The sequence below is a fragment of the Oxyura jamaicensis genome, chromosome Z (genome assembly GCF_011077185.1).
Source record: "Oxyura jamaicensis isolate SHBP4307 breed ruddy duck chromosome Z, BPBGC_Ojam_1.0, whole genome shotgun sequence".
In the NCBI taxonomy this organism is placed as follows: Eukaryota; Metazoa; Chordata; class Aves; order Anseriformes; family Anatidae; genus Oxyura; species Oxyura jamaicensis.
The window spans coordinates 15449843-15465836 of NC_048926.1; the positions used below are offsets into that span (position 1 = coordinate 15449843).

The following is a 15994-nucleotide window of genomic DNA, read 5'->3' on the forward strand; positions in this document are numbered from 1 at the left end:
GATTAACTGGATTGTGTCAGCATCTACCTACCTATAGAGAGTATGCTTTTAAAAATATGGTTTATAGGAGAAGCTAACAAGATTTTCTTAGTATTCCATTTTCCATGAGAAGCTTTTCTAAAAGATGTTCAACAAAACAGTCAGTACTCTGCAAATATGATGCAGTGCTCATAATTTTATAATCACTGCTGAGTGCTTTAGTGAGACTAATGATGACTGCAGTCAAAAAAACTAATGAACATACTTCACACACATGTGAGTAAAGCAAAATGGCTTTGTCTTCTGTATTTGAGCAGGGATGATGGCTGTCTTTTCCTGTATCAAACATGAGCTCTTTATATGCAGGTCATTGTAATGAAGAGATCTCTGGGAGTTGGTTATGCAGCTGTGGACAATCCGATCTTCTACAAACCCAATACTGCCATGTTGCTGGGAGATGCTAAGAAGACCTGTGATGCCCTGCAGGCCAAAGTCAGGGAATCATATCAAAGTTAAATACTGATTTATGTAAACAAAATTAAATACTGATTTATGAAAAAGTACAGTTTTGTCACAGAGGTCATGGAAAACAAAGAGTTAGAAGAATTTCTCACTGTCAAAATTCAGTCAGCATTTGCAGAACATAGCATTGACTCCTAGGAGATGTAGTTGAGTCAGGGATTTGGGTTGTTATGAAAGAAGGGGCACATTAGCTCTCAAACTAAGCCTCCTATGAGACAATGCATTAGGATATGAAAGTCTGCTTTTTAAGGTTAACATTGAGTTGTTGGAAGCAGGAAGTAATTATTCTTTGTCATCTTTAAATGGTTATTGGCTTCCTATTTCCAACTGTCTATACTTCTGTCATGGAAATTCACTAAAAATTACTGTGCCAAAATTGTATTCTGTCTTATCATCAAAGCTGTTCTTTGGCCAGTATGAACAAAAATAACTATTTATTTCATCAAAATACAAAACAAAATTACAAACAGCTGTGAACAGATGCAAATGAGAGCTTGCATGATTTGAGACTCTAAACATAATACTATATTAAATCTCTATAAAAAATTGAACTCTTCCTTTTGGGGATATATGGATGCTGTGAATGAGGAACGTTTTAGGAAAATTACTTTCCTTTAAAATACAGTTCCACATTTTCGTAGTGTCCACTTATGTAAAATGAAACATGGGACTTCAGGGACCTACCAAGTGATCTTCAAGCCTGACAAGGAAATGTACACCTGTACTGCTTAACCATTTTCAGCAGCTGCTAGATTATCCATCTTTTCCAGTTGTTGCATTTCTAAATTTTATATAAAAAAGGTCCAGTTCTGCATAGGACATGTTGCATAGATGTTCTGTTCACAGAATCTGGACCACAGTGTTTCAGTTTTTATTCACTTAGACTTTTAAATGTATTTGCTACTTTAAAATTTAGTGATGCTTTCTTAATCAACATTTTTGTGATGCTGGAAAAGGCACTTTTGAACATATTTAAGATGCTGGAGTTTATTAGAATTTTTCTAAATAAGCTATTGTTTGGACAGCACAGAAACATACCAAACTTAAAATCCAATGTTTTGATTATTTGACTTCTCCTAATCCAATTGAAAGCACTGTTTAAATTCCCACAATAAGTTCAGCAAAGAATTAAATTATGACATAGATTGCTGTTTTATTTTTATTATGTTAAGTGTACTTGAGTGGAACTCAAATATTTGCCTAATAAAACAAATTTATCATGTTTGCATAATGATGTAGCAACTGTCCGTGGTGACAAAGGCTAAACATATAGTTGTCCTTGTGTTAAAAAGCATTAATATCTGGGGAAGTCAAACTGCCATCAAGTAAGTCTTGAAATTAATCCATCTTGACTGACAGAACAAATGTTATTTTTTTTATTACACCATGTATTGAGACTTTGTGTAAAATATAGTATTTCCACGTAGCTACCTCTGTTTTTATGTTAAGATCACTTAAAATGCAGACTTTGAACAGGTAATGCATTAGAAATGTAACAGAATATGAAAGCTACCCTTTTTGCAAATCTCCTGTATATAATTTGAAAACAAAAATTACCACGTAAGCATTAACGTGTTGTACACTGCAGGAAAATACTTGAAATTAAATTGTAATTTAAAACATTGTGGCAGCTATGTGTAAAGATAGCATGTACGACCACTTTAATTTCATTGTATTCAACTTTTCTTTTGGGTCTGCAAAAAAAAAAAGAGGTGAAATGTGAAAGGGGAAGAGTTAAGAAACAATCCCCTCTCTCTTCCTCACAACTAGGTAGAAAAGGGATTTGAAGGGATTTAACATCCTAAAGCATTAATTTTTGTTTTGTCAAACTTCAGGTATCTAACTGTAGTATGCAACATGTCTTTGCTTTTAAGTACTTAATATCAGACTTAGATTTTCTTTAAAAAACAAACTGTGGGGAGACTATTTTTTTCCTTTGTATTTGATGACAAAATGTACAGTTGGATCAGAGGTACCAGCGTTATCTTTAAAACTGTGCTTTACCATGGAACACCAGGTAATTGTTGAAGTGCTAATAAAAAGTCAGTTATTTTTCTTTATTGATAACTGTCTTTTTTCTCACCTGTTGCATTTCCTGATTAGATAAGTAATCTGAGGTTCTTTCTGAGAGTTAGAATATCCACCCAAGGATGTTGAGATTTGAAGAGTATAGTGAAAAGGAATCATAGTGAAACATGCTTTCACCTTTTCTTTAATTTGGATTTTTCTTGAAATATATGTCTGAGGTATGAATGATATCACCTGACCTTAGAAACTTGTCTGTAACCTATTCTAGTAAATGAAGAGGCTTAGACAACTTAAGGCAATACATTGACATCAACTATTCTATTGCCTTAAAGAAAACCTGAAAAACTAGCTTGACTGAATGCCTAATTTTCTGTTGGCTGAAGTGCAAGATGAATACAATTCAGTTCTTATTTCTACAAGATGGTCAAGCTGGTTGTTGTGGTGATTTAAGTATCTACCTTCAAAGTGAGTGATAAATGGATAATGTTAGCCATCTGATAGTCTGTTCAGTTGTATGGTTGCACAGGTCTAACATGTAACTCTCATGCTTTCTTCAGGCTTTGGTCAAGCTGAAACTTGAGGCCTTTGAGGCTGAAGTCTAGTGTTGATTCATGAGGTAATCTTTCCCCTTGATTGAGTAGCCCACCTAGGGAGCACGTACCCACACTGTAGATTTGCAGTCTGAGAAATAAAGTGATGACCTATGTCCTTTCATTTATCTGACTGCTAGTTTGAAGATTTTACCGTACCCTCTGTCTGCAGCTCCTTGTTATCACCTAAGATGTATTTACTGTAGCCTGTATCAAACAGAATATGAAAACCTGTTCTGATCAGATCATGGCAAAGCACGGAGCAAGAGCAAAAGGAGATCATGGCAGGCACTAACTTCTGTTCACCTGGCAGAACTGTTCCAGTTTATAGTGTCTGTGCATGGCTGTTAGACACCTTGGATGTTTGTTTTTAATAGAAATTGTTGCATTATTGAAGTTTCAGAGGAATTTAGATTGGAAGAATCCTCTAGCGATAATTTGGTCCAACCCTCTTCTCAAAACAGATCCAGTTTTAGATAAGATTGCTCCAGGCTTTGATCTGAAGATCACACGGGTCTCTGGAGATTCCAGAGCCTGTTTCCCTGTTCCAGTATTTTCTTCTTTATTGTGTTTATTACTTAGCCTAATCCTTTTACTGTTCCCCTCTGAGAACAGTCTCTCCCCACCCTCCTGTTGAAAACAACACAACCATTCTCCCCTCATCCTTCTAAGACTGACAAAATGTTTTTTGTGTGTTTCTCTTTGTATGTCATTTGTGCATGATGGTTCCTGGTTTGACTCACTCCAGTTTGTCAGTAGTTTCTTGTACTGGCCATGCTAATTCAGATGCAGTTTCACAAGGACGAAGTACAGGGAAACAATCACTTCTTTTACCTCCTGGCTATATGCTTATCAGTCTGCAGCCCAATATCCAGCTGGCCTTTGCTCCAAGGTTGCGCTGCTGGTTCATGTTTGATTTGTTCAGTGGGACAATCTCATCCTTTTTTTGCAGAGCTGTTTTTAAGCTAGGCAGACCCCAGCCCACACGGTCCTATGGGGCTATTCTGTTCTGAATAGTGCACTTTGCATTTGCATTTGAACACAATGAGCTTCCATGCAATTCGTTTCTTCATCTTGCTGAAGTCCCTCTGGCAGCTGTGCACTCCAGTATTTCATTTGTTCCTGCAGTTTGCTAAAATCTGTGAGCTTGCTGAGAGTGCTTTCCTTCCCAGTGTTCAGGTCGGTAATAAAAGCATTAAAGAGTATAGACTTCAGCACTGACCCCTTTGTGAGATACTCATACCTCACCCGTTGCTGGACTTTGCTCTACCGTCTAAGCCATTTAAGTCTGGTGGACCAGCCAATTTTCCACTTGGTCAATATTCCACCTATGCAAATTACGTGAGCCTGGATACTGTGGGAAACCTTGTTAAAGACCTTGCTAAAATAAAGCTCTTGCTGTGGTCTGGAATTTTAGAAACCCTATAGAATCATTTAGGTTGGAAAAAAATAAGATTATTGAGTCCAATCATTAACTAAGCACTGCCAAGTGCTAAAGTGTTTTTGATCCTCATACACTTGGCCTTGGCCCTTCTGTCTAGCCCATCTAGATCCTTCTGTAGAGCCTTCCTAACCTTGAGCAGATCAACACTCATGCCTAAGTTAGTGTCATCTCTAAACTGACCAAGGGTACACTTGCTTCCCTTGTCCAGATCATTGATAAAGATATTGAAGGGCACTGGCCCCAATACTGAGACCAGGGGACACTACTTGTGACCAGCCCCCACCTGGATTTAACTCCATTCACGACCATTCACGACTTTTGAGGCACAACCACCCAGCCAGCTTTTACCCAGCGAAGCATATGCTCATCCAAGCCATGAGCAGCCAGTTTCTCCATGATATGCTGTAGGAAGCAGTATAAAAAGCTTTACTAAAATCTAGGTAGACATTTACAGCCTTTCCCTCATCCACTAAGAGGGTCACCTTATTGTAGAAGGGGATCAGGTCAGTTGAGGAGGACCTGCTCAAAAAACCCTTGCTGACTGTGCCTGATCACCTGGTTATCCTGTAAGTGCTGTGTGATGGCACTCAGGATGGTCTGCTCTATGAGCTTCCCTGGCATTGAGGTCAGACTGACAGGCCTGTGGTTTCCTGGATCCTCCTTCTGCCCTTCTTGTAGATGGGTGTCACATCTACTCGTCACCAGTCAACTGGGACCTCTCCTAAAAGCCAGGACTGCTGATAAATGATGGAAAGTGGCTTGGTGAGTACTTCCACCAGCTCCCTCAATACCCTTGGGTTGATGCCATTGATCCAGTTGGGCTTTGTCCCTTCTAATTTTCTCCCTGCATAGCCTCATGACATCTTTGTAGTCCTCCTGAGTGGCCTGCCTACAATAATGAGTAATACGTGTCCTATTGTGTCAGTTCCTTAATCAAAGTGTGTGATTATGATCCATCCAAAAATGGAAATTGGGACCTGAACCTACTTTTTAATTTTGGTTGAATCAGAAATTGGCCTTTGGAGTAAGTTACAGTTTTATTCGCTTGATATGCTTTGGTTTCTGTTGTGGAGAGGTCTTGGAACACAGAAACTTAGATTGTTTTGAAACTAAACCAGAAACTAAACTAAAATCTTATCAGAAAATCTTATGGTACTTATGAAGAAAGGCTGAGAGACCTGGGTCTGTTCAGCCTGGAGAAGAGAAGACTGAGAGGGGATCTCATCAATGTGTATAAATACCTGAGGTGTGGGAGACAGAGGGATATGATCAACGTCTTTTCATTGGTTTGTGGGGATAGGACAAGGGGCAACGGCCGCAAAATAGAACACAGGAAGTTCTGCACCGAGATGTGAAAGAACTTCATGGTGAGGGTGACGGAGCACTGGAACAGGCTGCCTAGAGAGGTTGTGGAGTCTCCTTCTCTGGAGATATTCAAGGCCCATCTGGACGCCTACCTGGGCAGCCTTCTCTGAGGAACCTGCTTTGCAGGGGGGTTGGACCCGATGATCTTTCAAGGTCCCTTCCAACCCCTACAGTTCTGTGATTCTGTGAAATACATTAGAGCCACAAATAAATATCCAGTCTGCAAGACCAGATTAGAGGTAGTCCACAGTGAAACACCCTCAGATATACAGGTGTGGATTTCTTATCCTCACCACCAAGTGCTTTGTGTGCTAGGTGTGCTTATATTGCACCAAAATGATTTATAAGGTAGACTGCAAGATGTCTAGAGCATAAGAGAGAGATTATACAGTGTAATTCAATTCCTACTCTTCTAGGGTATAATTATATGTAACAATTAAAAAAAAAGTTTTTTGCTCCAATGACACATACATGATTTTGTGTAAACTTCCAAATTCTGCAGGCAAACTTTACAGGAAGGAATCTGAGTACTGGGAAATCTGGAATCTGGGCACTCTGTTCTGTACCTAAGAAGAGCAGCTCAAATACTCGTTTAGTGGGACTTGCAATTAGTACTGTTCCAACAATATCACTAGTGTGGGGTGGTTTAAAAAGAATCTTTTTTTTTTTTTTAAAAAAGATAACGATTTACATAATCCAGCTGCTGTGTATCTACCTAGGGGATATAATATTACACCAACTACACTAGACTAACATGATACATAGTTCTTTCTGAAAGCAACCAGCACACTTTCACAAATGGGGTTAGTTATACTTGAAGCTCCAAATTCCCCAAAGATGATGTTTGAAGTAGCAAAAACAGACCTAAAATATTAAAGTATTTGCAAAATTAACACATTAACTTGTAGACCTTATTCCAATTATCATTATGACTTCTAAAGTAAGAGCCTTTTCTCCAGTTTTATAAAGATATTAAGAAACATTAGCTGAACACTGTATTCAAGGTGCAGACTCCCAGAGCCAAGCTGATGAGAAAAGAGTGAAGGAAAAAAAGTGTTAGAGGAAACATAACTATTTTGCCTTCTCTCATTTCCTTTTCCCTGGAGATAGATTCCCGTGGGAAAGAGGGGAATCATACCCATCCACTGAACACAGGCAGGCATATCATGTGTGCTTCCTGTAATGATAATTGGTAAATTTTATTTTTTCTCCATACACTGTAAGACTGCATGTAGCCCTTGTACTAAACTTCAAAACCTGGCACGCTGCAGCCCAATTTTCTGCACAGCTTTACTTACCTGATAAGGAAATGTTTCTCTGAATTCTACATTGCTAGTTTTTAAATTCATACCTCTTGACACTTTTTAGAACCCTCTAGGTTGTACTCTCTAGGTTGTACTTCTGCGAAGCATTTTTAGATCATCAACGATAGAGAAAATAATTATTTAACCTTGTTTGCCAGCTACAGATGGTTTGGAACATAACATGAACAGGAGGTAAATATATATATATCTGTTATATGTTTCGAAAATAGGGTCAAAGTTGATAAGACAAGGTAGGGAAGGTTTTGACAAATTTTATGTCAGAGATTTGGTCATCCTGCAAAGATCAGACCTTTTCTTCGTATGGGAACACAAGCTTGAAAATAAAATTATACATGATAACAGTTCTGTTAGATGTGCTGAATATCATATTTACTAACAGTGATGTTTTACAATTAGGCATCAGACCAGAAAAAGCCCTTGTGTGTCTCTTGACCTTCTTTTCCTGTCTCTTGCTGACAAAACCCATGAGAAACTGGTTATTATCCAGACCTTTCCCTGTTAAAGGAAGGAATCAGTAACAGAACTGGAGGATAGAAGGGGGCTTCACATCCAGTAAAAATTATCTTTTGAAAGAAGGTTGTGGTTGAACTTTAGCACAGCATGAAATTAAGTTATTCTGTTACATGGTCAGTCTAACCCATAATTTAAAAAATTCCTAGCAGAATGGAAACTAACAGCTAGTGAACATAAAAAGCTCAAGCAGATGTTAAAACTGTCTCGTGCAGTAATAACTAGCAGTTGCCCATTCTCCCTATTAAAATATTACAGATGTGAGTAGGAAGAACCATTTGGTTTTCTGATTTTACATTTGCAGAAGCTCATTGTTGTCATAGGCCATAGTACAATGAATTTAAGTATTTAAGTGTTTTATGGTAGATTTGTTAATGTGTGGACACAACACAGGAAGTTGACCCTTCTCTAATTTATAGACACATCAGCAATCCTTATTTGTCAACAGCATTCTGTCCCCAAAGGTACCCACTGAATGCTAGCTTAGTGAAGGATAAGGTACAAGGCGATCTAATCATACCTGAATTTTAAAACCAGAGGATTGCAATCCACATAATGCAAAATAAAAGTATTGCTATAATTTTTGTGTTGTGCTGGGAAGTTTGCTTCATCATAGATGGGATTTTTTCTTTGTTTCTGGCACTGTTCCTAGGCATACAATTAGTCTTACATGAATTCAGAACTTGTCCTTCTTTTGAAGAAGTGATGTATGGCTTTAATTGCATTTAGTGGGACTTCTCTGCTGGTCCTGCTTACTATTCAGAGGATGGCACAGGACATAGAGCTACAGCTGCAGCACTGAGTGAACTGTGATTTGTAACCACCTACATTAAATTGATCAGATGGCACAGTTATCCAGACATGTTATTTGTTGCCTCTCTGGCCTCATTGATTAACATTTTCTGATTCTCAGGGATTCTGTGATTGCAGAATGGAGCTCAGTCTCGGATTGAGAAGAGGGCTTTGGGGAAGGGTCATTGTGAACCTGGCAGAAGATGAATTCTTAATGTAGCATTGACTTTATTAGTTTTTAGACTTTCAGAGGTATCATAAGCCACTCCTTCTACTTGGTCAATTAGATTAATGAACAATATGTTAAAGTTACCCATGAAGCTGCTGAATTCTGTCTGTAGACCTCAGAACCATGTTTTTCTGCAGGGCAATCGAGCAAGTGTGGGGATCAATTACTTTTTTACCCGCTTGTTCCTTTTTTGTGTGAAATCATTATGGCTTCTGATATTTGCAAGAGTTAACATTTAGAGGGATCTAATTTCTGTTATCCTCTGAAGGAGCTAGTCACCTTTGCATTTTTGGTGGAGCTGATCCTATAGGAAGCCACAGAGTAGACCCATCCTAGTGTCCTCTTTTACCAAGCTATAAAAGACAAGCAGCTTCCCATCTCAACTGTAGACTGACTTTTGCAGTTCCTCCTAAACTCTGTTGCTCTAACATATCTTTTCAAACATAAAACTGCTCACCTGAGCCTTTATAGCTGTAAGTCCTATATGTTCATTAAAGATCTGAGTGAATATGGCCAAACTGAGATGACATGAGTGAGAAACTGCAGTTTTAGTCTGAAAACACACCCATATTACTTTTGGATTACTGCCATCCTTGTTTTAGACACATGTTGTAATTCCTCAGATTAAGCCAGAATTACTAAAATTGATTTTATTAAATGGTTGGACAAAATATCACTGGTATGAAGCTGAAGTAATGGTGAAGACCAGAACACAGTTCAAAGAGCTCAGTGTAAGAAATAATACAGTGTTTGAGGTAAGAAGACTCGCAGTGGTGGTCCTGAAGATGTGCTGAGTTGGTCTCCCTGATGAACTGCAGTGTACCCCTCTGGATGAGAAGAAGGCATCCAAAGTTTTATATTCTCAGCTGATGACAGGAGCAGTGAGGATATTTTCAAGAGGAGTGAGCTTGGCTTTTTTAATGATCACTTCTCTGGCATCTTATTCAGGGGCCAGCCCTGTGGCTTTGGACTGAACAGTTAAATTTCTGTGTTTGAATGGGTGTGATATCGTTCCATTTCAGAAAGTGTACAATAGCTTACAGATAGCAACCATCTTTTAAGTTAACGTAAGTGGTAGTCTTAGCAACACATTGTTCCTGTGAGCACACTCTTTTCAAAATAATTGCTTTTAAAACTGTCAGCTCTTAAAAAGAAAAAAGCTGTTTCTTTTACCAAGCAGAACCTGGACATCTCTAGACTTCTTCCATGTTTGTTTTGTGTTCTGCTAGGCGGTATCCCACCATTAGTTTTCAATAAACTTACATCAAATCCTTCCATGAATGAGTTTTCACTGCAAATAGCTGTAAAAGAATGTTAGCCTCCCATTCTTTCTAATTCAGAAGCTCAAGTATTTGTAAGATATGTCCTTGAGATAGATGTTTTGTTACAATTGTTCCCACATGCAATGCTTCTATTTAAAAAAAAAGAAAAAAAAAAAGAAAGGCATTTTGGTGGGGTGCAGAAGTCAGTATTTGAGCCTTTTCAAACACTTTTTTTTTTTTTTTTTTTTAAATCTTCAAAATGTACTGATTTGACTTTCAGCCAGACTTACCTAGTAATATATTAGGTTAGGACAGGGAGGTAGCTCAGGTTTTGATCAGTTTGACACTAAGTTTACCATACCTGAAGACTTATGTTCTTTGCAGGAAATACCAAAGCATTTTGCCAGAGTGTAAATTCATTAATATTTTTCCATGTCCAAGCAGAGATAGAATCAGCTCCCTTTTGTCTACTTAGCTCCAAAAATTGCTTCCCACATGGCTTTTACTTTTAAGAATAGCTGCAGTTGGTTTGAGAATTACTCTGATAAACTTGCAGTGTAACTTTAATTGAGTTCATTTTGTGGATGAATTATCCCAAATTACTTTTAGTTATTTTCTTAATGGTCTGCATTTTGTGTTGCAGGAGTTGGCCAAGATTAACAGGAATGGAAACATGAAAAAAAAAAAAAAAGAATTACTGTGGTTTGCAGGCATTAAATTGTTTTGAATACAAAGATAATAGGAATGGGACACAAATAGGAGCTGGGCATTTAAAAACTTTTTGGTTGTTGTTAATCTGATTTTTTTTTTTTTTAATAGATATTAAAGAGCCATCAAAATAAAGACACAAGACATTTTACGCAGCCTGTGTCTGGTGTTCTGTACAACAATTTCAATGCTCTTAATAAGAACTATTAATAACTTATATCTGTATTCACAAGCTGTCAAAATGTGGAGGTATTTACAGGAATGAGTAACACTTTTTTTTTTTTTTTTTTTTTTAATAAAAAACCACACATTTTCTGATTAAAGTGTAGACAAATAAACCATTATCCTCTTACTGGATTGTGTTTCTTGCAAAGATAAATTTAGTTTTGACTCAAAATAGGGAAGAGTTTAAAAGCAAGCCTCTTGAAGAACCATATGATTCAGAGCTTTATATTCCAGGGGTGGTTTGATACTTTGAGAAGGAGAGTCCTAGTTCGCCTCATGACTGCCCTGTGAAGTTAACACACCCATTTTGCAAGAGGTGTTAAGCTCTTTGCCACCCCAAGCAGCACATGAGTGTTGAGGGTGTATAATATGAGTTGCTACAAAACCCCCCAGATCTTTTAAAGCTAATGTTTTGGCATCATTTACTAAAATCATGTAGCAATAAATGCTGTTGAAGCCCAAACAGTGGTGCTAAGGCTCTATTTGTATGTGCATCTGTGTGTATAAATATAAGTTAACAAAAAGTGGCTTTCAGCTGACAGTTATCTCTACAAACACATTTTTGATCAAACATCTACAATGTATATGCACACTCTTGCTTTGCTGCACATTTAGAGATTTTTTGGAGAGGTTGTTCCAGAAATGTCACAGTTAGATCTCTGGCTTAGCATGTGTTCTCATTACCACTGGGAAATAATCCTTATGTAGACTGTGTAATGGAATTGCTATGACACAGTCATAGAAAAGGATCTTTCCTTCTTGGGGATTTGGTTGTTGCTATTGTTTGGTGGCTTGTTGCTGTCAAAACAGACTAAAAATGAAAGGGAGAGTTGACATCTTTTATTAGGCAACTGATGTAGCTGAGAAAAGAATAGACACGTTTTTCAGACCTCATTTTCTTCTTCTAGTCGGAAATGGCCTTGTCCTCAGCTTTGAATGGTGTGTCAGCCTGCAAGCTTGTCTGGTTCTTTTCCCAGCTATATTGTTTCATCTTACATTATTTCTTCCTTCAAAACTTGTTTTCTGTGCTATGTCAGGCCTTGTGTATGTACCCCGTAACATTTCTTAATGGTAGAGAATCTAAAATTATTAAATATTAATGTAGCATTAGAGCTTTATTTATATTTATTTAATTTATTTTTTACTTATTTTTTTCCTCTGGAGTTTATTCTTATACGATCACATATTTTTCTTTTTCTCTGTCAGCAGTGTTTGTTACCTTCTCACTTTAAATCCTAAAACCTTGAAAATCATTAGATAAGAATTCAAGATAAAATGTGTGTTACTATTAGTGCAGCCAAAACTGAAACATCTTACATTTAAGTGTCAGCTACAGCAAATATAGAAGTTGTGTATACATGGTGAACAGGTGCAGACAATATTTCAAGACAGAAAAGACAAAGTATTTTTTGTATTTTAAAAACAAATACAATTTTTTAAAGTCTTTGAGACCAGAGTCCTTGGTTTGACTATTTTATCACCGATTTCTTTTAAATTAACTAAAATATTTCAGTCTTTTACAGAATTACGTATTTTATAGCTTAGCATAGTTTTTCTCTTATTACTTAACTGGATTCCAGTTTGTGTCTTTCTCATTGGTAATAAACCAATATAAAATAAAATAAATGCTTACTATCCCAAAGCTGTTTGATAATAATGTAATATATTCATTCTAACAGTTATCATATGACACAGATGGTCAGTGGCTGCCTTTTGATGAGACCTTCACTTCTTTTCTGTGCTGTGTTCTTTTCCTTTGTGTTCTGATATCAATTTTAAGAAAAGCAAGGCATGTTAAAGTCCAGTTGCTATGTCTGGGCCTTACTCTTGAGACTGTCATAGATCTCCCATTTTTTGGGGATTATTCCTGTGTTTTCAGGTTGCAAAGATAGGCTTCTTGTCCAGTTTTGCCTGATGGATAAATTTTGACCATGTGGTGTTATTTTGAGAAATGTTCTGTAAAAAAGTATTAAGGAGATAAATCTGTGTAGCATTTTGAATTTTAATTTATATCAGCTGGTTGACTTGCTATAGGCACTTGGAGTAAGCAGAAGAAGGAAGGGAGAATGATTCAGATGCTGGAACACCTGGCTCAAAAAATATTCTTGAGAGTTGAATAGTAATTGACTGCACCGGCCACTAGATGTCACTTGTTCCACATAAATATATATAAGAAGTTGATCTGGTGTCAAAAACTTGTGTGTATACTGAAATGCTGCCTAGGTGTACACAGGATGAGGAATTTTGCATTCTCTGCTTTTTTGCCTTTTCATCTGCAAATTAGGAGGGACTATTTGTAGTGACACCTTGTTATCTTGGAGCGAAAAATGCCTGTAGCTGACTTTTGCTTATGTTATCCTATAATGCTTAAGTGGAGTTTAGAGGTTGGCTTTTCCTGTACTGTATATCCATGAGACAGGCACCAGGAAGGTCCTAATTCTGCCACTACCATGCTGATCTCCATGCCCACTGCAGTGTTAGGATTGACTTGCACCATGAGTTTGAATCAACAGAAGTATGGTTGCTTTCACAGCAGCACTTTTGATCGTCTGTGCATTTGCAGACATGTCTTAGAGATGAAAATGTGGGCACTGATAAAGACATCAAAAGCAGAAAAAGGAAATATGCCCTACCCCCCCCCCCCCCCCCCCAAAAAAAAAAAAAAAAAAGGAAAAAGTCAAAGAAAGGAGCAAACCCCTAAAGGATTTTGTCCCCAAAAGTGTTATTGTCTTGAATTAGTGACCATTCACTGCAGAATATCTGGTTAAGGAATGTCAAATCTTGAAAAAATGTATGGGCAACACCTACACTGGTTAAATTCCAATTGTCCTTCTATAGGTCAACATACATAGTTACACTTTTTCTAGTTATGTATTGTACATGTACATTGTGCCTAACCGTATAGTCCTTCTGTTATGTCTGTCCTACCTACAGCATCTGACAACATTATCAAAAACCTAGAATGAAGGAACAAGAGTCTCCTCTTGACTTAGGCACAGAGAACTGTATTAAGTCTTTCTCGTTTATGACTCAATGTATATCTGCAGGTAACTTTCTGCCAGAACACACTGTCCCATTGCTGCTTTTCTGTTTCTGGCTAAATTTTCATCATTCTAGTAAATATTTAAAATAATAAAATGCAAATAGTGTTCTAAATATATTAATAATAAATAAAAGTATGTAAAATAACCATATAAATGAATAGTACAGTCTATCAATCTATCTATATATATCAAGCATCCCCTAGTTAATGAAATTAATATAATTGCTATCTTTATGATATGCTGTGGGGGCCATTTTTTTGTTTGTTGGTTTGTTTTTCAGTTCTGTTTTATCTTAAAACTCCACAGTAAAGTTTTCAGTCCCAGTTTTCAGTATGGTATATAGAATTAATTTCCAAACAGGAAAGGCTGCCTCTGTCTGGTTATTGTAAAACAACATAAGATACCAATGGAGACAATTGAGCTTGCTTAGTCTTGATTACATACAATTCAAACAGTGTATAGGACAAACCTTTGCTGATTTTGTTTTAATAGTTAAACATATTGGTCAAATTTGGAAAACGATGCCCTAAAGGACTGCTCTACAGATTATAAGAGCTAAAGCAGCTTGTCTTGGGAAGTGTAGCTGCATTTTGGTGTTGAATATTTTACTTAAAAATGAATGCAGCTTTTGTAATCACACATGATGAATGGAAAAATGCAAAGAAATAACAATTCATCATTATTTTTAAGCCCTTTGGCAAAATTTTCCTTGTGTAAGAAAATTTTCAAATGTTCACAATAGAATTTAAAGAAGGAAGGAGACTGCGGTTTTCACCATGACTCTTCATGGAGATGAGTGTGCATGTGCTAGGTCTCCATCACAATTTTCAGAGGAAGCCATATTCACAGTTCATCACTTCCTATTATTACTCCATAAGTATTAGGCTGGTGTGTTTTATATTTGAGGAGAAGGGCAGAGGGTTGCTGCAGGTAGACAGAGACATTCCGTTCTCTCATTTACCTTCTTTCCTCTGAGCACTTTTGATTCCATCACAAGAAAGCCATTCCAAGCAGGTTTTTGGTTTTGGCTTTTGGTTCTGTGGTGCCAATTTCTACTCCCTTGGTCCAACAGTGAGGAATTCCAAGAGGAATAACAAAAAGTGTCAGGGTTAGTGTGCTGTGGGGTTTCCAACTCTCCGTTTCTATGCCTGATAGCTAAGTGAGGGAGATCTAATTGGGTGTTTTACTTAGTTGTCTAGGAGTCTCAGAATCACAGAATGGATCAAGTTGGAAGGGACCTCTGGAGTCCAGGCACTCTGCTCAAGCAGGGATACGTAGTGCAGGTTGCTCAGGACTGTGTCCAGGCAGCTTGTGAAGATTTTGAAGGAGAGCACACAACCTCTCTGGGCAACCTGTTCCAGTGCTCCATCACCCACACAGTAAAGAAGTGCTTCCTCGTGTTCAGAAGGAACCTCTTGTGTTCCAGCTTGTGCCCACTGCCTCTTGTCCTGGCATCGAGCACTGCTGAAAAGAGTCAGCCCACTTCTCCAACTTGTCAAGGTCCCTCTGAATGGCTTCGCAGCCCTCTGGTGAGTCAGCCACTCCCCAGCACCCCACCCCCTGTTGTCATCCACAAATTTACTACGGGTGCACTCTACCTCGTTGTCCAGATCATTAATGACGATGTTAAAGAGGACTGTACCCATTACTGAACCCTTGGGCACTCTTTACTGTCCTCCAGATAGACTTTGCCCCACTGATCACTATATTCTGGGCCCAGCCATTCAGCCAGTTTTTGGTACACCTCACTGTCTGCTCATCCAGCCCATACTTCAACAGTTTCTCTGTGAGGATCTTAGGGAAGACAGAATCAAAGGCTTTACTGAAGTCCAGAAGGACAATGCCTGCTGTTCCCCCTTTCATTCATCAGGCTGGTCATTTCATATAGAAGCCTGGAAATAGTTTACCTTCCCAGTGACTGAGGTGAGGCTAAGAGTCCTTTAGTTCCCTGTGTTCTCCTTCTTGCCTTTT

At 37.8% G+C, this 15994-nt stretch overlaps 1 protein-coding gene across 2 annotated transcripts in view; it reads left to right on the forward strand.

Annotated features, from left to right (window-relative positions):
- The window catches only part of NNT (nicotinamide nucleotide transhydrogenase), a 44514-nt gene extending 41957 nt beyond the window's left edge, over positions 1-2557 (forward strand). For both annotated transcript variants that reach the window (XM_035310957.1, XM_035310959.1), the window contains exon 22: positions 346-2557. In XM_035310957.1, the coding sequence (XP_035166848.1) occupies positions 346-495 (150 nt within the window). In that variant the 3' untranslated portion in view covers positions 496-2557. The remainder of the gene's footprint in view (positions 1-345) is intronic.
- The last annotated feature ends 13437 nt before the right edge of the window (positions 2558-15994 follow it).